Source organism: Monopterus albus, unplaced genomic scaffold (genome assembly GCF_001952655.1).
Source record: "Monopterus albus unplaced genomic scaffold, M_albus_1.0 scaffold131.1, whole genome shotgun sequence".
Lineage (NCBI taxonomy): Eukaryota > Metazoa > Chordata > Actinopteri > Synbranchiformes > Synbranchidae > Monopterus > Monopterus albus.
The window spans coordinates 717,881-733,976 of NW_018128011.1; the positions used below are offsets into that span (position 1 = coordinate 717,881).

The 16,096-nt window shown below is 41.2% G+C and overlaps 2 protein-coding genes and 1 long non-coding RNA gene across 3 annotated transcripts in view; 1 reads left to right on the top strand and 2 right to left on the bottom strand.

The window, feature by feature from the left end:
- LOC109967547 (keratin, type I cytoskeletal 50 kDa-like) overlaps positions 1-2,268 on the bottom strand; it is a 3,842-nt gene extending 1,574 nt beyond the window's left edge. The window contains exons 1-2 of the mRNA XM_020613204.1: positions 1,810-2,268; positions 1,186-1,268 (exon numbers count right to left, since the gene is read on the bottom strand). Of these exons, the coding sequence (XP_020468860.1) occupies positions 1,186-1,268; positions 1,810-2,238 (512 nt within the window). The 5' untranslated portion in view covers positions 2,239-2,268. The remainder of the gene's footprint in view (positions 1-1,185; positions 1,269-1,809) is intronic.
- On the top strand, positions 2,235-2,966 carry LOC109967550 (uncharacterized). The gene is made up of 2 exons (XR_002275947.1): positions 2,235-2,379; positions 2,858-2,966. It is a non-coding gene; the product is annotated as an uncharacterized LOC109967550 (long non-coding RNA).
- Positions 2,967-15,360: 12,394 nt separating this feature from the next.
- LOC109967565 (keratin, type I cytoskeletal 13-like) lies at positions 15,361-16,069 on the bottom strand (the record flags this gene model as incomplete). Its single annotated transcript, XM_020613227.1, has 2 exons — positions 15,361-15,728; positions 15,935-16,069. Coding segments are annotated over 2 exons (378 nt in total), but the record flags the coding sequence as incomplete, so codon positions are not given.
- Positions 16,070-16,096: the final 27 nt, after the last annotated feature.

Consider the following 16,096-nt stretch of genomic DNA (forward strand, 5'->3'; position numbering starts at 1 on the left):
TATATATATATATAGATGTGTGTGTGTGTCTGTGTACGTTACAGGTGTTAAATCCAATGAAAACAGACTCTGATTAATGCTCTTTCTAAAATAAGTTTTGTTCTTCTTTTGGTTTTTCTTGTTTTTGGGGGTGATGACATCTACATGTACCTAGGTCTAACTGTTGAGCTCATCCAGGCTCTGCTCTGTTTCTTGATGAATTTGAAGGGAAATCGAAATTTCAGTGTTGGAAGCTGGCAGCATATAGTCAGCTGTTCACATTTTCTGACAGGCCTGTGGGCAATATCTTGTGGCTCTGTGAGCACAGCACAGTTTGTTTCAAGTGCAGGTACAAAATGCAGCAGAGTGGTACGCCTGTCAAAATAAAGCTACCTTATACATTTTCCCTGCATGATTACATCCAACCAAATAATTTTACAGGGGTTTGCATTGGATTAGCAGTGTGTCAGTTTGGATACAGGGAACATAAGGGACAAAAAGGCCAGGTGGGTGCTGTTGAACAGCTCTTTCACTCTGTCACACTGCAGGAGAATCGGACTGCTGAACTGTTGAATAGATTTGTAAGTCCAAGTAAAGCCCTGAGGGCCAAGCTGTTCACCTGCCAGAGGAAACATGAATTTAAAAAGTCAGTCTGTCGCAGCCTGTCAAGCAGTCAAAGCCTTTGGCTGTGAATGAGTCAGAGTGCTTCTATATTGATCTGAATCTTGCTTCTCTGCTGTGGTTTCAGTGTTTGCCAGCCTGCTCTGTAAAGTAGGAGGTACCCATAGGTTTCATCTGGTCTGGTAAGACCTGGCCCAGGTTAACATTCAGATCAGTAACCTTCACATCTGTGTCATCTAAACTGATCAGCCGTTTATAAAAATGGCATGTGATCACTTGTCTAAAACAGTGTTACTTAATAGTACAACTATAATTGCTCGAGTTACTACTACTACTACTACAATGGATGTATATGTGTTCACTTTGTCATTATGGGTTATTCAGTGTAAATTAATGAGCTGTTACTTCTAGTATTGCTACTGCTTATACTATTACTACTGCAGTTAATGATATTACTGTTACTACTACTGCTACTGCAAATAGCAGTACTTATTTATGAATTAACGTTTTCATTAATTATTATTGTCATTCCACCCTCATGGGTCTTTGTTGTACTTGTGGAAGGGGGGGAACATTTGGACTTACTTGGTCCTGAAGTCGCCTGCAGCCAGGCTGGCGTTGTCGAGGTTGAGGCGGATGGCTCCATTCACCTTGATGGCGTCCTGAATCTGGAGACAACAAGAGGCATCGCTACCAGCACTGTTTCATCAGATCTCACTGTATGTCTATGCTTAAAAAGGACTGAGCTTGCAGCAGTGGCAAGTAATTAAACACATTTACTCAAGTATTGTACTTAAATGTGAATTTGAGGTACTGTCTTTGAATATTTCCATTTAGGTTATATTTTGATGCTACTAATGTACTTGTTACTTAAGTAAAAATTTGTAATACCTTTGCTTAAGTAAAATGTCTGACTACTTCTTCCATGTATCTTACATGTGGTTCATGAACATAGCTGCTGTTTTAAAAACAGAGAGGTTTCACAAAGGGCAGTACCAAAGTAATCACAAGATGAAGCTACAACAAAAAGGCTCCGTTTTCATCAGTGTGTGCTGTGCCTTGTTTAAGAAAGACATGCATTTTATTCAGCTAATATATATAGGAAATGCTTAGTTTATTTTGTCAGGGTAACAATGTACAAATGATGTAGGGGTAGATTATCTGCCTATAAATCACATCTCTACTTCTGCACAGGAGGCCGCGTGTTACCTTGCATGTGACGTCAGAGATGGTGGCAAAGAAGGCGCTGTGGTCCCGGGTTTTGGGGCTGACCTTGTTCTCAACAAACTGCATGATCTTCAGCTCCAGCTCAGCGTTGGCCTTCTCCAGGGAGTGCACCTTGGCTATGTAGGTGGCCAGGCGGTCATTCAGGTTCTTCATGGTGAGCTTCTCATTGCCAATGAGGCTGTCGTCCATGCCGGACATGCTGTAACTGACAGGGAACGAGTAGCCCCCGCCGAAGCCGCTGCTGGGGCCACCACCCACAGAAGAGATGCGGACACCATAGCCTCCTGCTCCAGCGCACACACTGCCAGCCTTCATAGATGACACCTGTCCACCACCACCACCAATGCCTAGCAAGGAGCTGCTGGAAGTGTAGGTCTTCACCATAGAGCGAGTGCTGAAATTGGTGGCCATAATGGATGCTTTTTTTCAGCTGTAGCTGGAGGCAACAACAGAGGAGAGTGAAGAACTACAAGCCCTTTGCCTCCTATTTAAACATCCTGCAGTCAAAAGGCATGTCAGTCACAGCAAACACTGTGACAGGCATGGAGCCAGGTATGTGCATAAGGGACCTCTCCTGGGTGTGGTGGGGCATGGTCAGGGAAAAATGTAAACCTGAAACCTGTTTAGATGCATGACAATGATGGATTCTTTTGATTGAGTTCTCCAGAGTCTCAAAGTCTTTGTGTGCCCTGTGAACCATAAAGCCAAAGTTCAATTAGTCAGAAGTTCTTTTACAGTTCTAGTTCTTTTACACAAGTGTGCCACTGTAAAGTTTTGGGCTCCAGTGAAAGTATTTACATATGTGTGGTACCTGCAGGGGGCATAATTATATTTACCGAGAATCTTAATGGCAGGTTCAACTTAATGATATCCTATAAAGTTACACACTCTCAGCAATTATAATGAATAAAAGTCAGGTTTATTAAGCAGCTTTAATTTTATTCAAACCAAAACGTTCTTCAGTTAAGTACAGTAGCTTGAAAATCACAGTATCATTACCTCTGGCTCAATGTTCTTCTCTTTCACACAGTAATTTTGCCATCTGAACCTGGGTCCAAACTCAATGTGCAGTGGCTGTAAACCGATAACACCAGCTGCCCTGAGGTCTGTCTTCACAAATTGGAGTCATGTTAGGACAGGTAAGGTGCAGAAGTATCATGTACCAGCAGTTTTACCATTAAAGGTCCCTGTTTCTTCCTGTTAAAGTCAACATGGGACAACACCACTCATATTAAAACTTATTTTCATTTATATTAAAAGGGTGTTTTCCTAGTAGCTCCAGGGAAGTTTGACATTAGTTGGTTTGACAGCTTTTTCTTCTTCTCCTTTTTTACCACTTATAGAAAAAATAAGTATCTCCAGAGACCTGCTTGTTTAGAAGCTCTTTGACTGGGGACAATCTGTAGTCGTCCACTTACAGAATCTTACAGTGCTGTTTTTTTCCAGGCTTTCCCCACTGTAATACAATACTACAGATAGGAAACTGTTGGTATTTGGGTCGTTCTTGGCCATGGAAGAACTCACCTTTTAAAACCCTTTTTCTGCAAAGGGATTTGTGATTACAGCTGTCAAACAGAGATAAATATTGGGTTTCACAAAATGGAAAAACTTGAATACTACAATAGATTACGTTATGTTAATGTACCTGTCTGTGCAGTAGCTGTCCACCCACAAACAGGCCAGAAGTTTAAAACTTCATCAGTAAAGTAACTAGAAGTAGTACCAGTACTGCAACAAAAACGGAGTCTGTTGTTTAAGGATTTGTTTACGGCATGAATCTACACCATGAATCTTCGGAAATTAAGTGGGACTGTTGTGTGACTGGGATCATTTTATTCATCATTGTAGCTTTGAGCTTTCTCATCATGGAACAGCTCTTAAAAGTAACACAAAATCATAACACCATTTTGTAAAAACTATGAGATTCATTCACAAAAGCTTTTTTTCTTTTGAATTTCTTCAAAATAATTGCATGTACAGAGAGAGAAATGAAAAAATTTAAACAAGGACAGGCGACTGATTGTAATTAGCCACTTTTTTGTGAATCAGGATTGTTCTGAAATTGGATGCATGATCCCAGCATTAGTCATTAGTATAAGGACCAAAAAATCCCATATAAATGTAGTAATCCTTTCAGCAATGTGCAAACCACATACAGTGGGTACGGAAAGTATTCAGACCCCCATAAATTTTTCACTTTTTGTTATATTGCAGCCATATGCTACAATCATTTAATATATGTGTTAATATACTGGTAGCTCTGAACACCTAATGGACTCCTATGTCATAATTTTTGTTTATTAGCTCAAACATTGCTGAGTGATCATACCTGGACACAGAGCTAAAAAATTCTCATTTGATCTTTGGCCTACACTTTTTATTAACAAAGCAGCTATATCAACAGGGGTGATTTGAGTCTGTCAAAGCTGACAGTTTTGGTCACAATAAGACCTCGATCACTCTTACAGCTCCAATGATGATGATGCACCGATTCGTTAGTTTTAGGGCTGTTGCTAACGATTATTTTTCTGTCGAATAATTTAACGATCATTTTTTTGATTAGTCAAATAATTGTTATATATACACAGTGGGTACGGAAAGTATTCAGACCCCCTTAAATTTTTTACTCTTTGTTATATTGCACAGTGCATGTCAGAGCAAATGAGAATCATGAGGTCAAAGGAACTGCCTGAAGAGCTCAGAGACAGAATTGTGGCAAGGCACGGATCTGGCCAAGGTTACAAAAAAAATTTCTGCTGCACTTGATGACTGTGGCTGAGCTCCAGAGATGCAGTCGGGAGATGGGAGAAAGTTGTAGAAAGTCAACCCTCACTGCAGCCCTCCACCAGTCGGGGGCTTTATGGCAGAGTGGCCCGACGGAAGCCTCTCCTCAGTGCAAGACACATGAAAGCCCGCATGGAGTTTGCTAAAAAACACCTGAAGGACTCCAAGATGGTGAGAAATAAGATTCTCTGGTCTGATGAGACCAAGATAGAACTTTTTGGTTTTAATTCTAAGCGGTATGTGTGGACATATCTAGGCACTGCTCATCACCTGTCCAATACAGTCCCAACAGTGAAGCATGGTGGTGGCAGCATCATGCTATGGGGGTGCTGCAGGGACAGGACGACTGGTTGCAATGGAGGGAAGGATGAATGCGGCCAAGTACAGGGATATCCTGGACGAAAACCTTCTCCAGAGTGCTCAGGACCTCAGACTGGGCTGAAGGTTCACCTTCCAACAAGACAATGACCCTAAGCACACAGCTAAAATAACGAAGGAGTGGCTTCACAACAACTCCGTGACTGTTCTTGAATGGCCCAGCCAGAGCCCTGACTTAAACCCCATTGAGCATCTCTGGAGAGACCTGAAAATGGCTGTCCACCAACGTTTACCATCCAACCTGACAGCACTGGAGAGGATCTGCAAGGAGGAATGGCAGAGGATCCCCAAATGCAGGTGTGAAAACTTGTTGCATCATTCCCAAAAAGACTCATGGCTGTATTAGCTCCAAAGGGTGCTTCTACTAAATACTGAGCAAAGGGTCTGAATACTTATGACCATGTGATATTTCAGTTTTTCTTTTTTAATAAATCTGCAAAAATGTCAAAAATTCTGTGTTTTTCTGTCAATATGGGGTGCTGTGTGTACATTAATGAGGAAAAAAATGAACTTAAATGATTTTAGCATATGGCTGCAATATAACAAAGAGTGGAAAATTTAAGGGGGTCTGAATACTTTCCGTACCCACTGTATAGTATACATGACTTGGAGCTCTGGAGGGAGTTACTGGAGAAAAGTTTGCTGTTCTGATTTCCCATAAATGTTGGTCCAACTTAGGAACATTTGTGACCTCAACACGTGTCCATGGTTTGGCCAGATGGTGTTTTCTACTCAATCCCCAGGAGCGAGATCACTTAACTCTACATGTTATTATTTCAGGCAGAGAGTAGACAGTTTGTTGGTTCAAGAAAACACCTTTAAGGATGCAATCTACTGCAGGAAAACATGGAATGTTTTGACTAAGACTTGGGTAGGGATCACTATGTCAACAAATCAAGGTGTAATGTACAAACTACGAAGGTCATGACAAAGAGCCACATATTTAATCTAAGAAACAGCTGGGTTGAACCACTTGTAATTTGAGCAGAAATTTGTTAACACAAGTTTGCACCTTACCAGGAGGTCATGAGCTGCTACCTTTAATGGTTGCATAAGAGCTGGTAGAGCAGTCATCTTCCAAGGAAGGTCGGCGGTTTGATACCTGTTGTCCCCAGTCCACATGTCGAAGTGTCCTTTGGCAAGACACTAAACCCCAAGTTGCTCCTGATGGCCAGGGCAGCACCTTGCAGGGACAGCGCTGCCATCTGTGTGTGTGTGTGTGGGTGTGCATGTGAGTTGGTACTGCAGATGGCTGCCTCATTTCTGTATCAGAGACATGACTTGTGTGTTTAACGTACTTGGCCAATAAAAGAGATTATCATTATCAGTGATTATCATTAAAGAACCATAGTTTCTCACTGAGTCTAGATCCTAGTTATACGGCTCCTCTCTGGCCATTACCTGAACTCTGCACCTCAAATACAATCAATAGTTCTTTTAAACTGTATTTCACCAGTTTTCCTCCATAAATAACCTCTATTTGAACAGCTAATTCCTCACCCTCACCACCTGTTCCTTGCTCTCTCCTGTGTGTGATAATGTTTCTATTGTTAAACCACACACCCAGTTCATAGAAACCCATCTTTCATCACCAAGAATCAGCACACCCTCATCAGCAGTTCAAACTATCTGCATGTCATGTACTGGGTGGGGCGTGAGTAAAATAGGAGTGAAACTACCTACCATGTTTGGTCTATAACAATAAGTAATTCTTCCATCTCACATGTTAGCAAACCTGTTGCTCCACCCGAGCCTGACCACTCACCCTTCATGGTTTCCTGTGAGCTCCTTTTCAGCTAACTTCACCTGCCAAAAACAATGATTGTCAAGTGTGTAGATAGTCTGCTTGAAAAGTGTCATTCCCTCTCTCAGAAGAGTGGCACTTTCTATAACGAGATGATAAATTCTCACAGCTTATTATTAGAAATGCACAATGTGTTTCAACTGGTCCATACTTTGCTCATACATAACAACCTGTCACATAGAGACATCCACATGATTTATTTGAATTTTATGGCCTTTTGCAGTAAACAACTATCAGTCAAAATATTATTCAATTTTGTTCAAATGACACTCCTGTACAGTAGACATTAGAAGTGTTTTTAGCTTCCAGTGCGTGTTGTCCTTTGAAGAAATGTAGCTAACATTTGTTTTGTGTTTAGTGTTCACTGATTAAGACAGCTGGACTGTCCTGTAATAAGTGAGAAGCTGAAGCACAAAACGACTGATATGAGCTGATACTGACATGAATGTGGCATTAATACTAGATGGTTGAGTTAGTAGTTTCACAAAGTAGCAGACCGAGCTCCTTCACGCTGATGATGATTCAGTGGAGCTTTGAGCCGGCAAATCTTGATATACTGTACTATTCTTAAGTGTTTAACTGATTCTGATCACTGTTTACTGTTCATTATGTGGCACGCTGCTTATTTTCTGCCTGAATAAGGTCACACAATTAGGTGCAAAGCTATGACAGAAGAGCTCCTACTGCACAACTGTAAGCTGTAAGGAAAATTAGAAGTTAGGATTGATTTGAAGAGAGGGGTATTACTGTACTGGTGTGCTATTTGCATCAGGACTGGCCAATTTTAACATCCACAAGAACTTTAAAGGATTTTCTATATGAACAGTATTTCAAACACTTCCCATACAGAAACTAAAACTAACAATAAACTGCCTCTACTTATTGTTAATGTGTATCAGTCCCAGATTAGCTTATTCATCTGTGCCATAGACCTTTTAAACAATTAAAAAGACATTTAGGAAACGCACGCTGCTGCACTGGTTGACATGCTTCCTCATTCTAAAACATATTTGTAAAATATCAGTAGATCTCAAACATGCACAGCTGACTCATGATTACTTCAGACAATTTGGAAAGTTATGGCAAAAGTAAAAAAAAAAAAAATCAGGGTTTGTGTACTGTAACGAGGACATAAAATGTAAAATCAGATGTGAAGATCAGTATCAGTCTCAGCTTGTCCACCACTGACACTGAATGCTTTGACTGGAAAGTAACACCGTTACAACAAAGAAGAGGCTCTGAAAGTGAACATCAGCCTTTTGCTTGAAACATATTTTTAATGACAAACACTTGTGATATTTAGTTTGCTTTCACTACATTTTAGACATCCACAAGTACATTTTGAATAGCCTAATAAATAAAATCATCTCAGTAAATATCAACTGGTCAGAAATCCTTTAATGCTATAACACATACCTTCATGATTTATCATTTCTTAGATTGTTGGGATTCACATTACAGTTCTAATAAATGTATTCCCCACCACTGTCCCAAAACCAAATACTAATATGTAAAATACACCATTCAGCACAGGCCCTGCATGTATTTGAAGCACATCAAACACCTGACTACTACAGCCAGAAAAATACAGGGCCTGAGGTTACTGCATGTCCGGGAATGTTCAGGTCTAACATGGCATGAATGAAGTGGATGGAAACCTACAAGCAGCCGGCCAGTGATGCACCGTGAGGCGGTTCATCAACACTGGATTCCCCGTGGAGCACAGTACCTGTTTGTTTTGACTGTTTGGTAACAGTGTGTCTGCCACATGTGTTGGAATTTATTTCACTACTTTGGGAATGTGGTCGCCTGTAAAGTGAAGGATTTGTGGTGGAAGACACAGTGATTACCGGTTGGATTAATGGACCTTGAGGTTTCCACTACTGGTTGGGATGTAATGGTAAGTAAAAAAAAAACCATGTTGCATGTCTGTTAATGCCTTGTTTCTGTAATGTTAGAGAGAATTGTTGTAAGGCTGGAGAAGTTACTATGTCTGCATTATGCCAGTTAAAATATGGGGTTTCTCAATTACCCGCTTTGTTTAGAGTGTTACACATCTCTTTTCATCCTCCTGGCTTCCTGACTGGACTTGTGTTGAAAAGTGTTCCCCTGTCAAGATGTGTTTCTGTTCAAAACTCGGTTTCATGTAGCGAGTTATGTGGGGTGCAAAGCTAATCTAGAGGTACCCAAGATTGAACATTAAATGGCTGGAGATGACCTAAATGCAGATGACACTGTTATTATTAGTCTGCTTCAGGACAGTGAGACTAGTCATGGCCTGATCATCACTGACTTTGAGGAGTGATGTGAACAACAGATCTACACACACCATGTCATATCCATAAGGGTCAGACGGTGCAATCACGCAAATATTTGGAGACAATAAGTGACATAAAATTGAAATTTAAGGCAAAATGCGAGGCTGGGTGCAAAAAGGTCATGCTTGAGGAGACTCCCTTTTTCATATTGACAAAACTATGCTGATTTTATTTTATCGTGGTTTTATACATTTGATTTTGTCTTTTTTGTTGCTCTCATGGTTTGGTTTCTTATCTTTGAAAAACAGGAATTACTGTATGTGAATCATTTTCACTTGGGCTAGTAAGTTGATCGGGGAGCCGCAACCTGACCTAGCAACCCTCTATGCTAGACAGTTACAGCCTTTATCTGGCTCAAAGGGTATAGAAATAGTTTTCTTTCAAGATTTTTATGTCTCATTATTCTTCTTTGTACACTGAATTTCCATAGTGAATATGGAGCATTATGCACTTTTGTATTTTGCAGTATGCTGTTTACACTGTTGTATTTATCTGCATTTGCGTTAGTTACCATGTTCTCCTTCATTGCATGCCAAACCTACCCACGGGTACAAACAGAGTAACTTGAACTTGGGTCATCTTTTCTCTCTTTATGGGAAAGCTTCAATTATGCTTCAAACTAAGTGTTCTGAAATGTTTTATTTTCATTGTATGTTATTTTTACTGCCTTCACTTCTTTCTTCTTTTGTAACTGTCAGTTTGTATTTTGCTGCTGCATCAGCAACAATAGTAAGTATGCATATCTACAGTGAACAGTGTTTGACCAGGAACTCCTGAAGCCACACAAAAGATGCTGTCAACACCCAATAAATCAGTCAACATAAAGTATCATGTTGCTGCCAAAGCTTATCGTCATTCTGTACGGACACACCCAGAGTCATACATGGATTACAGGCCAACCATGCACAGGGTCCTAAGGGCTGGCCTGTGGCCAGTGTTGTGGAATGTGTTACACTCCTGGAGTGTGAAATTTGTTAGCAAAAACTATGATAAAAAACATTTGTTGATGACCTATTTTTTCAGGACAAAAACAAAACTAAAACTAAATAAATAGCGACATTTGATAACGAGAACTATGACAAAATGCTTTACATGTTTTTGTCAATGAATTAAAAGTAAATGATAATGTGTAAGACGAATGAATTTACATGAAGTACTTTAACGAGCCGCCACATCTGTGGAATCACAAACTGCGGGTGTTGATCAGTAAAACAGTTTTCTGCACTAGCCAAAATATCTCTTGTTTCACTACTGTCTTACATTCAGTAATGTTCTGTCTCTAGCATGAGTGCTTTTTGGAAGAAAAAAGTTTATGAATCATATTTATCTACAGTCCAGAGACTGGGACACACTAGGAAAATGCAGCAGCATGCAATATGAAACGGTAGGATCATTTAACATGAAACGCTGTGGATGTAGATGTAACATTAAGGTTTCTTTCAGCCGGATTGTTATGGTCTGCTCTGGCTTTCTGTGAATGACTTTTATTTTGTAGGAAACTTCCTGGTTTCCTCTCTCTCACTCTGTCCAGCTTGACTACAACTATCAGCAGCTGATTCAGCTCACCCCTGTCTTGTTTCCCAGTCCATTTAATCCCCACCCTCCATCTCCTAAGATGCCAGATGCTGGTCTGATGATATCTTCAATTTGTTTTTCATCTGTGTTTTATTTTCTTTTTTTACCTGAGCTCAGGACAATTTATGTTTAGCTGGCCAGCTGAAAAGGAGCTGTGATTTTTCCAAGAATATAAATTTTCTTTTTACCTGGACATCCAGACATCCACCCAGTTCCCAGAGCAGCCTTGCCCTTTTATTAACACCCCTATAAAAATAATAAACTTCTTACTTGTCTCATGACTCTTGCATTTGGGTCCTTTAAGTCCTGGTTTTCTGACAGTACTTTCTGGCCAGTCATGGACCCAGCATGTTCTATTTGTTTCACCATGCGGTGAAAAAGATTTTTGATCCTGGCTCACCTGAAATGGAGGCGTCCTTAAATCTGACCAAGATTAACCAAGGCAGTTGTTCTGTGGCAGACTGCACTATTGAGTTTACCCTGGCTGATGACAGCTCATGGAATGAGCCTGCTCTCTGGAACACTTTCTATAGGGGCCTGGCAGACAATCTCAAAGATGAGCTGGCTGCTCAAGATCTGCCAGCAGACTTAGAGGAACTCATCTCTCTGACAATGCAAATAAATGCCCACCTCAGGGAAAGACTAAAGGAATGAGCTCAGGCTGGCCACTGAATTTCAGACCAGAGGGCAAGAGGCAGAATGGGGTCTCTGCAGTATTTTTTTTTTGTTAGCAAACCACTCTCTCAAAGATTGATGACACTACCTCTGGATCCTAGGAACCCATGCAGTTGTGGTGAGCCCACCTCAGTCCAGAAGAGAGGCAGAGACACATATTACAATATCTGTGCTCATATTGTAGCTAGAGTCCAGGGCTGTCCTGTAAAAGGATTGGCTCATTAGATGGCAGGAGAGCACTACTAAGCTTGACACTGTTTGAATCCTCCTCTACTTGACCTCAAATGTCTGTTCATTTAACCTTTCAGTCCCAGCAGCATGACATACATGTTTTTGCTGACTCAGGCACAGACACTGAATTCATTGATGAGAGCATGGCCAGGCAGCTTCAAATCCCTCTGGAACCCTTGGAACAGCTTGGTTTGGACCTTGGACAACCATGTTTTCCACCACATCTCTGAGCAGACAGTTCCCACCCACCTGACCATTTCAGGTAGCCATCATGAAAAGAGTCAATTCAAAATCTTTTGCTCTCTTCAGTTACCACTCATTCTAGGATTCACGTGGTGACAGAAACATAACTCACATGTGGATTGGCAAAGTGGGTGGATGATTGGCTGGGAGGGTAAACTGCTTATCCCTATGTCTTCACTCAGCTCTGTCTTTGCCTCCCAGTCCAGGGCCTAATCAATTGCCAGATCACTGTCCAGATAACTGCAATTGACCTGTTGCCTGGTACCATGCCTCCTAGAGGATCTTTTATATTCACTCAAGTACATCAGTGAGTTGCGGGGGTGGGATTCTTCTTCATGGGCAAAAAGGATGAAACCTTGCAGCCCTGCATTGATTAGCAGAACCTGGATAACATTACAGTGAAGAACCGGTACCCGCTGTTGCAAGGCACTCATTTGTTTACCAAAGGAGGGGGGCAAGTGGAAAACAGCTTTCAACACACCCACAGGCCATTAAAAATACCTTGTCATGCCCTTCGTTTAACCAGCGCCCCTGCCATGTTCTTCTACAATCAACAGGAACATACACAACACGTCCAGAGGATTCTGAAGAATCTTCTGTGGGCAAAAAAGCTGGTATGGATCAAGACCACACACAATTCCCTCCTATCCACAGCCACTGGTATGTCCCTCTTCCATATGGTGTATGGCTATCAACCCACCTGGGTTGAGTTGCAGGGGAAAAGGTCTGTGATCCATCAGTACATGCCATGGTCTGCCATTGTAGGCGCATCTGGAGACGGAACATCCCAGTCTTACTTAAAGTGAATGACTAAATGCCGCTCCCCTGCTCCACCATATAGAGAGGACCAGAAGGTTTGGCTGTCAACTACGGACCTACCTTTGAGGGTGGAGTGCCGCAAGTTGGTGTCTCGCTTTATAGGTGCCTTTCCTATTTCCAAACTACTGTACCCAATTTCAGTTCACCTGAAATTACTCAGAGCTCTGTGTGTCCATCCAACTTTTCACACATCCAAAATAAAACCTTTGAGAGAGTCTCTAGTACTGCTTACAAGTTAATGCATAAAAAAAGAAAAAGAACTATGGCAAAGCTGTCTGACATAATGAATACTTTTTGATAATTGGAATGCATTTGTTGTCATTGATGTATTGAGCAAAGGTTTGCATGCAGGACTTGTAATTGAGTAGTTTTATAAAGAGTGTGTGTTTATTTCTTTTACTTAATTATTCCAGATACTTCTAGCATCACTGCAGGATTGGGGCATGATTCATAGTACAACACATGGTGAGGAGACACAACTGTAGGTTCTTATTTCTGCCACATGATGGCGGGCGGTACAACAGCTACAACTCAGCTGATGCTTCACCACCATCCTTTCATCAGTTTATTAACCTTTGGCATTCTGTTTGTTGATGGTCCAAATCAGTCAGCTCTTAAATTTGAACAACATAACAACAGACATATCAAGGGTTTAAATGTTTATGTGTCACATACAGAAACAGTGTGTTAAAATATGGTGTGCTCCAAGGCTGCGCTGAGTGAGAACAATGAAAAATGAGGATAAAAATTCAGAAATGAAATTCATAAATATGTATAAATGTAACATGTAATTGTATTACAGGTCACAGTTGTACGGTCAGCTATTCAGTGTATTAGAAAAGGCTTAAGATACACAGAGGTAAAATGTCAGAAAGGAGCTGTTTCTGTCACTGTTATGTGCACAGTTATGGAATAGTGGCCCCCGGTGGTTAGAGCCATCAGTATGAGTTGGCGCTGCAGATGTTTGCCTCAGTTTTGTACTGGAAACAAATTTTGGCGCTGCAGATGTCGGCCTCAGTTTTGTACTGCAAACCAATTCCTTATGTGTATAACATGCTTGGCCAAATAAAGGTGATTATTATTATTATCCTTAATGTGCACTTTAAGTCAGATCTGGTAGCAGAGTAACACTTAATGGTCCATATTTAGTATTCCTTATATTATGGCATTTGAACACTGTCATGCTATATCATATGTTTATCATGCTGACAGCCTGTTGCATCAGTTGGAGCACAAAATAGTTTTGTTTTCTTCTGTTTTATGTCAGTGTCATCCTAACACCAGCAGTACTACAACAAGAAGTAGTTACTAAAGGATTCCAGCAGGGGGAGACTGTTGAGCTATGTTAAGGGACACATTGCTTCCTCCCTCTAGTCTTAACACACAGTGATAGGTTTGTGTCTGTACACCTTTCATACAAATACTCTCTTTACAGGTGTGAGTCCTCGTAATAACTGTTCACGGTCACACAGTAAATGAGTAATGTGCTCATGAAGGTATTTGTGGTCGCCTACAGTATGTTTGTTTATTGCAAAGTAAATTACCTGCTGGTGATTAAGCTGCCTTGGTGGTAATTTCTGATTTGCTGGCTGGTGTCTGTGTGTTCATCAACAGTTTTACCTCTGGTCCAAATGCATTTTACTGCAGGTAAGAAGAGGTATGATGCTTTAGTGAAATGATTTCACATAAAAACTGCTAAAAATCAACACAGACACACACCACACATGATTAATTTAGACTCTTATTTATTTCTCAGATTCTCTGGTCAACATCAGTGAACAGCGATGATGATGATGATGATGATGATGAACTCTTCACGATGATGAAGATGACTGGCTATTGTCATCTGTGGCAGCTCAGTGAGTCTGGATGGTGGATGAGGATGTGGAGGAGGAAGAGGAGGAGATCACCTTCCTATCAACCACCTTCTCCACCACCGTCATCACACTCTTGGTTTTCGTGGTCAAGGAGGTTGAAGTTTCAGCGCTGCAGAACAGTCAGAGAACAAAAGAGTCAGACTGGCTGCTGAGGGCTTCATGTTGTTCCCTGGTTTACATCACAATACCTGAACAGCTTTGGACAGCTGGGGACACCGTTGCCTCACAGCGAGAAGGTTCTGGGTTCGGGCCCCACCTGGGACCTTTCTGTGTGGAGTTTGCATGTTCTCCCCGTGCTTGCGTGGGTTCTCTCCGGGTACTCCGGCTTCCTCCCACAGTCCAACGACATGCAGCTTAGGTTGATTGTTGTCTCTAAAATTGCCCATAGGAGTGCATGTGCGTGTGTGTGGTTGTTCGTCTATGTGTTAGCCCTGTGATGGATTGGTGACCTGTCCAGGGTGTACCCCGCCTTCACCCGATTGCCGGCCGGGATTGGCTCTGGCGTGACCCCGCTCAGGGACTAAACGGTAGAAAATGAATGAATGAATGAAAAGAAATATGTCAAATACAAATACCTCAAAACTGTACTTTAGTAAAGTACTCGAGTAAATATACTTTACACCACTATCTAAATGTAACAACTAATAATTTTTGAATATCTGGAACTTTCTCTCAGTCGGAAATTCTAATTATTAATGATTTTAAAAATACTCATATTAAGTCAGAATTATAAACTTAAGTAAAAATGGTTTCTGTCAAACATTTTGGAAATGGCTATTTTTATTTTGTCATTTCCAACTTTTCACCCATGTTTTAATCCTCAGTAAATATGTCAGTGGGACTTTTGACAAATTCATACAGCATTACAGGCCGTCTCGCTCAGCAGATGATGAAATGCCATCATCTTACACATATGAAATAGGAAACTGTTCTAAAAACACACTGAACTATAACTTATAAATCAGAATGCACACACCTCTCGCTCTCTCCATCCAGCAGCCTCCTATACTCTTTGATCTCCAACTCCAGTCTGGTGTTCAAGTCCAGCAGGTTGGTGTACTGGAGCCTCTGGTTTTCCAGGTCGGCCCTCAGCTGGGTCAGCTGCTCCTCTAGAGCCTCCACCTGCCTCTGGTAACCTGCCAGTATGGTGACGTGGCGACTGCTGGTCTCGGCCAGAGTCCCCTCCAGAGCTGCTTTCTGTTCACGAGAAACAGGAAGGACAGTCAGATTTACTTTAGAGTAAAACAAACCTTTAAATGGTTCCCCTCAAATGTTTCAAATTCAAACTCATATGGAAGTAGATTTTTGCTATGAAATTTAAAGACATGAAAAGTTGGGATGTCAAACGTGAGACTGAAGTAAAATTTTTTTTTGTTTTGTGAATATATTTATTCTCACCGTGCTGCTCTTAGCCTGCAGTTTATAATCTCCAGAGTCTGCAGAGTTCTTTTGATGTCTCCAATCTCACACCTGGACATCTGCAGAGTCTCAGTGCTCACTGCCACCTCTTTGCTCAGCTCCGCCGTCTGCGAAGCACAATGATTAGAATCATAATTGTCCAAGTA